Source organism: Stenella coeruleoalba (assembly GCF_951394435.1).
Source record: "Stenella coeruleoalba genome assembly, chromosome: 16".
NCBI classification, from domain to species: Eukaryota; Metazoa; Chordata; class Mammalia; order Artiodactyla; family Delphinidae; genus Stenella; species Stenella coeruleoalba.
This window is the reverse complement of record NC_137162.1, coordinates 80771140-80782385: the sequence shown is the minus strand read 5'-3', so window position 1 is coordinate 80782385 and position 11246 is coordinate 80771140. Positions and strand designations below refer to the sequence as shown.

General features: G+C 48.7%; 1 protein-coding gene across 2 annotated transcripts in view; it reads right to left on the bottom strand.

Annotated features, from left to right (window-relative positions):
• Window positions 1–273: 273 nt before the first annotated feature.
• The window catches only part of SIPA1L2 (signal induced proliferation associated 1 like 2), a 221100-nt gene continuing 210127 nt past the window's right edge, over window positions 274–11246 (bottom strand). For both annotated transcript variants that reach the window (XM_079901080.1, XM_079901081.1), the window contains 3 exons: window positions 6514–6637; window positions 5507–5588; window positions 274–1855 (listed from right to left, as the gene is read on the bottom strand). In XM_079901080.1, the coding sequence (XP_079757206.1) occupies window positions 1709–1855; window positions 5507–5588; window positions 6514–6637 (353 nt within the window). In that variant the 3' untranslated portion in view covers window positions 274–1708. The remainder of the gene's footprint in view (window positions 1856–5506; window positions 5589–6513; window positions 6638–11246) is intronic.

Here is an 11246-nt window from a genome sequence, read left to right as displayed (position 1 = left end):
GAATCGCTCTGCTTCCTCCAAATTCTTGATACGGTTTCTGTTCTCGGAAGGTGGGGAACTTTGTACCGTGATTACTGTGGTTCCCTTCCCACTCTGGCTCACGTTCTGTCTTCTTTCTGTCTCACCTTTGATTCAAGTTTGCAGTTTACTCCTTCCTGATTATTTTTCAAATCCCTATTACTTTATTGCATTTATTTTCTTGTAAGCAAGACCAAATGCTTTGCTGAATTAAAAATTAAAAAAAAAATCAAAATGAAAGGCAATCTTGGGTAAATCACTTGACTTTAGCCTCCGTTTACTGAGCTGTAAAATGGGAATCCCGGCACCCACCTAGTAAGGATACTGTTAGGATTCAATGAGATCTATGAGAAGTGCAGAGGACAGTGTCTGGCACGTGGCAGCCGTTAGTCAGTACTAGTAACTTTTTACTTTAAATCAGGTTGGGATTCTGTAAGAAGGCTCAGTAGTACTCAGTACAGATTAAGGTTCTAAATTACCAGGAATAAATACTCATACAGTCAGATGGTGGACATATGAGAACCCCAACGTCTACATTCACCTGACAACACTGTTCCTTGTGTGGACTCTTTTAAACATTTATTAAAAAAGCAAAATGTACGTTCATCTCAAATAGAACAGTTAAAAATGGTAAAGCAATACAAACAACTTGTTACTAGCAGCATCCAGTTGTTAGAAGGAAGGTCCTGCCCCACTCCTCACTCTGCTTGGGCAAGCTCAGCCTTTGCTGAGCCCGCTGCTACCTACACCGCCCTCCAGAGTAGTGCAGGTGAAACCAACGTTTATAAAATTAACAATTTAAGGTTAAATAAGCTTAAATAAGGGTGTTAAATACAAGACACTTCATCGAGGCTTCTGTACAAAGATAAAACAAATTTGGCATCGTACAAGCGATTCTGCTGGCTCATGGCACACAGGGGAGCTCTCGTAAGTAAGCAGGTTGACTCTTTTTTTTCAACAGAGCATTAACTATACAAAAGTGAACTAAGAGTTGAAGTAACTACTCAGTGAGCCATTTACAAGGCATATGTATCTTTTCTTTTCTTTTCTTTTTTTAATCAGAACACTGTTAATATTCAGGCACCGTTTGCTCCTGCAAATAAATAAGTCTCTAAAGGAACGGCATTTGAACTCGTGTTAGACACATCAGTGCTTTTTCTGTCCCCCTCCCGACACGGCTTTTCCAACTATTTCCCCTGCCTCTTTCTTATTGCTATGATAATGTGGCTGTAGAAATAAAAACTACTGTACATCCAAAAAAATAGAGCACCTTTAACATTAAAGTATATGTCTGATTATTTGTTCTCATGTTTATTTTACAATTCTAAAGCCCAAGCTATGGTCAATTGTTTTAATATCTCTACCAAGTCACCTGATATATAGGACATAAAACCCAACCCTCGTCCCTCAGGAGGGAAGCCCACGCAGAGCTCCGTTTCAGCAGAGCCTCAGAGGGCCACACTGACACCAGAGTTTACATTCATCTCGACACCAGCGTTACATTCATCTTCACGAGCGTTGCTCTCCGCGGTCACACGGCGGCTCCCTGTGCTGCTGGGGGCGTGGTGCTAGACAGAGTGGGACAGCAAGCACAGCTACGGTGGGCTGGAAGCACAGCGAGAAACCACATGTTGGCGACTGTGAAGGGACCCCGGGCTTCCCCGGGGCCCCTGGTTGGGCGGCGCTCAGGTTACGGCTTTTTGTCGATGGTGTTGAAGAACCACTCCGTGAACTTGCGCAGCTGGGCCGTGGCCGTCTGCGACTCCTCCTGAAGCCGCAGGTTGTCCTGCCTCAGATGCTGCACCTCGGCCTGCAGCACGGCCTTGTCCTGCTTTTCCTGGGGGAAGGGGGTGGAAACAGATGGTCATGCATCTGCCGGACACGCTCTCTCCTCCCAGCTGCGGTCCGAACGCTTCTACCCTTTTTTTTTTTTTTTACTGATTTACTTATTTATTTCTTGAGGCGAGAGGGAATCTGATTGCCCGCTCTAGTTTCTGCCAAAAACAGGGGGGTGGGGACGAGTAACTCAGAATATTCTTTCCTTTCATCCCACTTTGTTCCCAGCAGGAAGCGAGACAGCTGTTATACGGGAAGGTGATTAACCACAGTCTATACTATCCTCTCTCTGAAAAAGGGGGCCTGGGAAAAGGTATAGCCTTGGACAGGAGGGCAGAGCTTCCCGGGTGCATCTCCTTACTGGACAAGTCGGAATCAGCATAGCCGCTGATCCTGGGCTTGTTTATCACGAGCTCATCTCATCTTAAAGCTTTCCTGGGACAGTGTATTTCCCTAATGACCTTCAAAGGGTGCCACTAAAAACTATGTACAAATTATCAAGATGTTTCAGGGGCTTCCCTGGTGGCGCAGTGATTAAGAATCCACCTGCCAACGCAGGGTACACGGGTTCGAGCCCTGGTCCGGGAAGATCCCTCATGCCTCGGAGCAACTAAGCCCGTGAGCCACAACTACTGAGCCTGCGCTCTAGAGCCTGCGAGCCACAACTACTGAGCCCACGTGCCACAACTACTGAAGCCCACGCGCCTAGAGCCCGTGCTCCACAACGAAGAGTAGCTCCCGCTCGCCGCAACTAGAAAAAGCCCGCACTCAGCAATGAAGACCCAACACAGCCGAAAATAAATCGTAATAAGAAAAAAAAAAGATTTTTCATAAGAATCAGACCTGGAGTTTCCAATAGACAGTAACAGAAAACGTACAACACAAGTTTGAGCTCCCAGACGCTGAAAGGGATGTCTTGCCCCAGACAGAGAGAGGGGGGTCACTGTCACAGTGGCGGTGGGAGATGACTTGATGGCTAACTCCACAGATGCACCTGCAGCCCTGTGCCCACGGCCGTGCGGGTGAGCCGGGGGCTAAGACTCTTCAGGAGACTGGCCCCCTCGGCATGTCTGGCCCTGCCCTCGAGCTTTGCTGCTATTTCCTGTCCCTTCTCACCTCTCGACCAAAGACACCGGTCCCAAGTGGAGGCTGGTGTTAGAACTCATTGCTGACTCAGCCCACTCCCCTCAGTCACAAGAGGTTCAAGCTCCTGGCCGCCCCAGGCCCCAGGGCTCTCATTCCCAACACGGCTCAGACATCCCCAGGGCCCTGCTGCGGCTCAGCTGCCCACCTCTCCTGACCCCTTGACCCTTTAACTCCACCCATGGAATGCATCCTGTGTCACCGAAACCTGCTAATCTCTCAAGCTTTTCCCTGGATATTCCCTTTATCTTCAGCTAGACATGAGTCTTGACTCTCTCCTGGGGACAAGGGCTTGTTCTGAAGAGCACAGGGCCTGGAGGCTGCCAGGTCAACACCTCGCCCCGGCTGCCCGGTGCAGGTAACTGCTCTCCCCTAAAATCCCAGCTCCCGTGAGAAGCCTGACATGGGCTGTAAGACCTGCCACCCCTGCTCTTTGCCATGGTTGACTATATCTCCACTCCCTCCCATCATGGAAGATTCTAGAATGTGGTTCACCTTTCGTCTTTCCTCCTCCATCCCTCATGCTTATTGATGATCTTAAGACGCCGTAGATGTTCCACCTGATTCAGTCTCTTTGTGACCTCGAAGACTGCCCTCCTCACCTCCCCTCCTGGGGCCATTTCCTGTACCTTGAAGCTATTACTGATAACCGCATATCTTCCTAAATGCTTCAAGCTCCCACTGCCTGACCACCACCTCCTGTCTTTCTAAAATAATTTCTCCAGTATCCACCCCTCCAAAAATGATCTAATCTACCAATCTTACCTTATTGTCAGCGTCCACTGACACCCCCGTGATGACATTATTCCTTCTCACCCACCTTAGACTCCGAGTCCCTCAGTTTAATCACATCCTATACACACTGAATGGTCCTTGTCTATCGCTGCTGGTCTTAATTCTTGTCTGAAATCGAATATTGGTTAAGTTCAACTCTCTAACTTTTCTACACCTACATCTGGAGACAGGGTGACCAGCTGGCCCAGCTGGTCTGGGACGTGCTTAGTGCCAGCTTTGAAAGTTCTGTGTCCTGGGAAACGCTCCGTGCCAAGCAAGCTGGGACAGCTGGTCACCCACACTGGAGGAAAACACCTAACTTATGCCGCAGTCTTACCAAATACATCTGGTCCAATTATCCTCCACTCTACACCTTACCCTCCATCCTTAAATCCCTCACCCTCCTTCCCATCGCTCACCCTCAGCTCTGGAATAAAGAAACAACCAGAGGGGAACTTTGCCAACTGTCTCTGTTTGGACTGCAGCCATACCTTGCTTTGCAGATACCAGTGTTTTACAAATTGAAGGTTTGTGGCAACCCTGCACCGAGCAAGTCCGTCGGCGCCATTTTGCCAACTGCATCTGCTCACTTCATGTTTCTGTGTCACGCTTGGTAATTCTCCCAATATCCCAGCCTTTTTCATTATTATTACATTTGTTATGCGATCTGTGATCTTCAACGTGCTGTAATTGTTTTGGCATTGTTTAGCATAAGAAGTATTTTTTAATTAAGGTATGTGCATTGTTCTTATAGACATAATGTTATTGCACACGTAACAGGCTACAGTATACCACAAACATAATTTTTATATGCCCAAAATATTCATGTGATCCAATGTATTGTGATATTCACTTTATTGCAGGGGTCTGGAACCAAACCTGCAATATCTCTGAGGTAGGCCTGTACTTGTATATGAATGCACGTGTGCACGCATGCACACGGACACACACACACAGACACGCACACACACACACAGACACGCACACACACTCTGCTCTGGTAACTATGTGTGGACGGTCCTTACTCCCATCCAGGCCAGCTCCCTCCTTGTTAGGCTCAGGACATTATTTCCCTCCCAAATGGATCATCTCCACCAGCGTTCATGCCAGCTGTCACCTCTCCCTTCTTCCACCAACAAAACCCTCCCCACGGCCCCTCCCGGCCTCACCATCACCCTCCAGCTACAGCACTCCATTCCATTTCCCCGGATAGCAAAGCGGCTACTGATAACACGGTGCTGATCCAAAAAGAGCTCAGCAAATGTCTGTGGAATGAATGACTTCACATCTTTTGAGGACCAAGCTCGCACAGGGTGATGGGCAGAGCGGACGCTGACTCAGTAGGAGGAAGCAGCTTGGGGAGCCCAGGCTTCCTGACAGCCACTAACTCTTCTTAGGTCAGCTCATAAATGTTGGTGCAACTGAAACTCACTGAACTGAAAAACGCTCGCCTGCTGCATTTCTGCCTCATCCTGAAGACTGGCCATCCAGGGCTCAACCTCATTCAGTCCTATCTACAGGACCTTGTGTCCCCTACAATGAAATACAGCAGCTGTGGGCAGGAAGATGGAATCAGACCTCAGGAGTCTCCGTTTCCATTTACTGTTGGGTTTTGACTAGGGCAGTTATCTTTCTTGAGTGTCTTTTTTTTTTTTTTTTAATTCCTAATCGTTAAAAATGGTTGATTGTGTGAGAGAAAGAGTTCGGAGCACGGGCTTCCAATCGACTGCTTTACCTTCCGAAGGTCGGTCTGCAGCTGCCGAAGAATCAGCTCCAGCTGGTTCACTTTCCCGGTCAGTGTGGATGGAGACCGCCCTCTAGCAAGGAAGGAAAGACTTAGAAAGACCCAAGCGCGCTGAAGTCGACACCGCAGTCGAGAGTTTTCGTTGGTAAAGTTTTCACGTAAAACATTCTATGGTGCGCTTAGAGCCCCGCAAGGAAATAAATAAGATTATGTCAGATGTCGAAAGTGAACGCACTGCTGCTTTGGTGGAAAAATCCCTCCTGGGTCGCTTTTGATTTAAAAGGGGATTCAGAATCTCTACAGGCATACACGTTGGTAAGAAAGCAAAAGATGGGTGATCGAAATGCAATTAGCAGCTGAGATTAGGCAGACCAGAACGACGTCCTGAGAACCAAATATAGACTCAATTTCCCCAAATCTGCCTTTCTCTGTTAAGGAAGTATCAAGAGGCTCATCACCAAGATGAACATGCAAGTTGTTGATAACTCGAGTTGACAGAGAGGTTGGAATTAGGCGTGGGTGACACTGAAAGAACATACGCTCTGTGGGTGACGAGCACGCCGAGAACACGGGTAGAGACGGCTCGCTCTCGGCACCCCTCAGTGGGAGCCGTGGGGCTGGGGGCGGGACCAGGGTTGGTGGGCGGGAGCGCGCCCTCGGCAGATGGAGGACGGTCAGCGAGGTACCCCCGTCTGATGCCGCTGCAGTGATCAGGCAGCAGATGCTGACCGGGTGTCACACCCTCCCACCCGGCCCGAGAGCCGCACCGCCAAGGGCACTGACTACACGTCTTGGCAGGACCCTCCCGCGGAGCACAGCAGTTATGCTGCCAAGCTCCATCCACCCGGCAGCGCCCGCTCGGTCCTTTCTCTGGGTCCTGAAGGGCTGGGGAAGGCAGGTGGAAATGGTTTCCTGGCTGTGGCCGGGGCTGAGCTGAATCCCTGTTAACAACTGGGGCCCGGGACACGGGAGGGAGGCGGTCCACAGGAGACACATACCCAGCGGCGTCCATGAAATCTTTGCCACTGCCAGGATCGACACATAAAGGCAGCTCCTGGGCCCCTTCCAGGTCCTGCTCGGGGTGCATATCTGTCAGGGTGCAGAAGGAGGCCACTCTCTGGTCTGGGGATGGGAGACACACACAGAAAGCAGCATTAGCAATAGCCGCCAGGCACCGTTTCTTCGTGGAAATGAATAGTTGCTAAATAAAACCTTCCCCTCCCCCCAGTCAGTTACTGCCCTGTGTGAAACAAAACAAAGAAGAACAAGCTCAGGCAAGCTGCTGACAGTCGCAAAGCATTCAGACCGGCCGTCCTTCTGGGCTGCACGGCACACTCACGTCACAGCCGGGGGAGCAAGGAGCAGACACTGGATTGGCTAGAGCCAGTCTTTCTTCTGTCCACGTCCCAAGAAATGCCCAAGCTGCTGGCTGGGCGTGAAAGAACGGCGTCAGGGGACGACATGACTGATTCACAGAACCAAGGAGAGGGACCTCTCCTCAAGCTCTCCGCGAAGCCGGAGAGCTTCCTCGAGACACAATGGCCCGGACACGTCACCCTGTGCGTCCCCGACCCTCCGTGCTTCCATAACCATGCAGACGTGCAGACAATGAAACAGAAAGAAAAGGTTACGGAGGACGGAGACCCCACGAACAGCCCCAGACAATCACCTAGATAGGACGTGTGGTGACAGAGTAGCCCAAGTTCTTCATCTGAGTCAAGACCTGAAATAAGATTTAGAATTTTCTTTTGAACAGTGATATCTCTCTTCACTTGAGAGCCTCTGGGGGCCCACATCAGGCTCAGGTGATGGAAATACAGCTGTGTGTGTGTGTGTGAGGGGCACGTGTGTACACGTGTACCAGTGTGCACATCTGCATGTAAGTGTGTGTACACATCTGCCTGTGTGCATGTGTTGTACCAAGCCAGGAACTGCCCCGAGAGACAGCATAGTATTATGCATCGCCAAAGAGTGTGGAGAGATGGTACGTTTCACGTGTCCTGGTCCTGGCCGGACGCACGGCTGCCGTGACACAACAACGGTAAGTGGCGTGCCACACACGTGCCAATCCAGCCGCAGGAAGGCGTGACCATTTGGGGTTTGCTTAAATGACCAGCTCCCTGAAGGTAAAGATAGTGGTGGTGAGAGAGATTAGCTGCACATTCTCACTAAAACCCTTAGAGGAAGACCTGCAGTGTTTACAGCAGCAAGAGCAACGATCGGCTCGACTAGCCCTCCTTAGCACGGGGCCATTTCTGTTCCTGGCACCAGTGACTTCACATCAAGTGTCTCAAGAGCTAGGCAGGAAAGGGAATGTGATGTTCTTCAGAACGGGAACCAGACTGGCCCAGCTCTGGATGCTGAGCTCTGACACAAGAACGCTGGCCCAGAAACGCTGAATGGCACGCAGAGAAATCCTGCTTTCAAGCAAAAGGTACAGGGGAGGACCAGGGACACATCTAGTCATCCACCACCCACCCCCCGCCCCCTGGTACCCGAGCGCAGCCACACTTGGGATCCGAGGGATCCGGCAGGTGCGTTAGTGCTGCAGTGGCTTTTTCATGTGATTTGATTAATGGCTGGGAGATCGCACCGGGGGCCGTGTCAGGGGCGCTCTGATCTTAATTTATCCCCCTCTGTCTCCCGCTGGCTGCTGGACGCCTCTCCTAATGAGGCTACCTGCTCGTCTGGATTCTGGAGGGTCACGCACATCCCGTTAATCAGAGAGGATGGCGGAGGGGCCGGGGGCACCCACAGAGTCCGGGCCCTCTCAGAGCCGTGCTGAGCACCCCGCCTGATCGACCGTACAGCACGCTCCCCAGCCATGTGTCCCTTTCCTCTGTCGTGACACCTCAACACCCGTGACAGGTACGCAGGTGTCCTCAACCGACATTCCTGTAACTTTAAGGGGCCCTTCTCCACGCTTCGCACCTTCTACAGGATGAGAGACCTTCTGTAACTATACATTCCTGAGACACAACCAAGCTCCCAACTTGGTACAGACTAGTAGGGGTTTTGCATCTGATGAAACAATTTGTAATTTAATTAAGATGAACAGCATAACTCGGGCACTGCCTACTTTTACACCTGATGGCAAGTGACCAGCAGAGGTGGGCAGGAAGGATGGGGCACACAGGCCGGGGGTGAGTGGCCCTGGGGAGGGGTAGAGGGTCTGGTCTACCGGAGTGTCCAAGATAACCCTCTGTTCTGTGATGGCCCCAAAGCAGGGAATGCTTCCCACTTAAAAAAAAAAATCAACAGCAGAGGCATTTTTTATTCCACAGTGAATTTAACTACGGACCAAAAGGAGTGAAAGAAAAGAACTTATTCTTCTCACTTTTTAAAGGAGTCTCATTGACTCATCCACATTTTATGCAACCCAGTAATAATCTGGTTAGCTTGTATCTTTCTTAATATACTTGGTTCTGATGGTCAAGTCTAAATATCTCAATGAAAACGTCTTAGCTCGCTTCATCTATTTTTACCTTAATTGACAGAGTACCCACATATTTGAAGAAACAGAACTTGCTACTGGCAGTAATTCAAACATTCTTTGGGGAGAAACAAGGTCCCACCGGTCAGGAGGCAAGAAGCCAGAAATAGTTTTGCCAACAATGTAATTTCACAAAGAGGATTTCACTTGGAATCTGAAAAGCCTGGGAGGTTGAAATGCAACCAGAAACCTACTTGATTAAGTACAGACACTAGACTCCTTTGTCAAGGAGCTAATCTTAGTGACAAGTTTCCAGTGGGCGCTTTCTTCCTCCACAGCTGACTTCTGTAATGATAAATATTCAGTAACCAAAGTGATCACTGACATGGAACCGAAAGGCACAGACAAAACTGTAAGAAAAGGGAGGCTCGGAGTATGAACTCCATGTAACTGGTGAGCAGTTTCCAGTCACCCACACTGCTTGGTTTTTCCCTTTCTGTTCTTTCCCGTGCAAGCAAATCTGGCTAAGAGGGGCCATAAGGGCATGGCTTACACGTGAAACAATCCTTCCCTTGAAAGAACCTTCAAAAAACCTGATTTCAATGTCCGTTTCTTTTTTAAAATTTATTTTTTTGATTAGTATAGTTGATGTACAATGCTGTGTACCAGAGTGATTCAGTTTTATATACATATTCTTCTCCATTATGGTTGATTATAGGACGTTGAATATAGTTCCCTGTGCTACACAGCAGGACCTTGCTGTTTACTGTCGGCTTCTTATTTTAGTGCATCTAGCGCTAAACGAGAGGGTGAACAGTCAGCAGACTATTCCGTATCAATCTAGAGCTGACAGGGCACAACAGTGGCCTGCAAATAACCCCTTCGACTCCAGGCAAGCTGCGTGGAGCAATGTCAGAGACCCGTAAGTCCAGGCCTGAATCGGGAGGGACGGGTGCTCTGATCAACTAGCCATGTCTGCCGAGGGTGCAGAACAGGAGAATGTATGCCCGATGTATGCCATACGAGACACGCGGGTGTGAGGCTAAATTAAACTAAACCCATTTCCACAAATGAAGCTGTTCTATTATGTCTTTGCTACAGCTACAAATTACAGAAGAGCTGGAGCTCTCTAGCTACAGGTAGAAAATCACAGGTTCTGTTTCTGACAACTGGGCTTATCCAATTGTAGCTTATTTAACTGACCGCCAGGAAAAAAAACATTTTTAAACATAAAGTACCTTGGTTTAGCCTTTTGCAGTCTACTGATGAACGACGCAAGGTAATGGTCTAGAATCTGAGTAATGAACAAAGAAAAGCTCTGGATTTATTCTTTAAGATACAAGTACTGTTGTCTGGTCCGCAACAATTTTCCTACTTTTGAGAGAATTTAAGTGAATTTACTATAGTAAATTAACGGTGCATTTTTCATCTAAGTAGCTGTCATTTTTCTTTTCTTTCCTGTTTTTTTAAACCTTAGGAGTCTTACCGTATGCACCATTTTGTTTATGCTTATATGCATGCAGTGATTAAATAACAGTAACTAACAACTTCATCAAATTTAAGCTGAAGCTTCAGAACCGAAAAAGTTCTCACCATAAACATGTAAGCTTATTGAGCTCTGTTTAAGAAACCAAGGGCAGTGTAAACTTCCATTTTTTCAGAAAATGCACTTATGTGGAATATTTCATTCCCATGGCAGTGCCTGACAAATGAGTTAATTCTGCACGTGTCACGAGCACACACATCCACTTGCAACAGTTACCACCAGCGGGAAAGAGCTGAAATCCCGAGGGGAGCAAAGGCCTGTGGGGACGCATGCAGGACGCTGACACGCAGAGTCTCCAATCACCAGTTTATAACGTTGCCTTTGACACCTGTTTCCACTTAAGACAACATCATCCACTCAACAAATGCCGGAGAACACACCAACTGGCAACCTCTGATATTTTGATAAGAGAACTACTTTAAATCCTAGAACTTTTAAAGACACTCCACTCTTCCCTTCCCCGGCTTCACTGTCCGCCCCAAAGCTACCTTTGCTAGTTGGGTTTGTTCACTTGACCATACTGGGGGCATGGGACCGCTCTCTGTCATTCGGTCCCTCTATACTTCACATTATTTTATGTCATGAGGGAAGTGACAGATGATGGTCTCAGTGCCTAACATTGATGACAGGTGTTGTGTAGGAGTTCTGATGGGCCGAAGGTCACATCTCACCCTTCCCACCTAAACATAACAACTGCCCAGTGACAACAAGCCAGAACTGGGACTCGGCCAGTTTTCCAACCTGTCACAGGA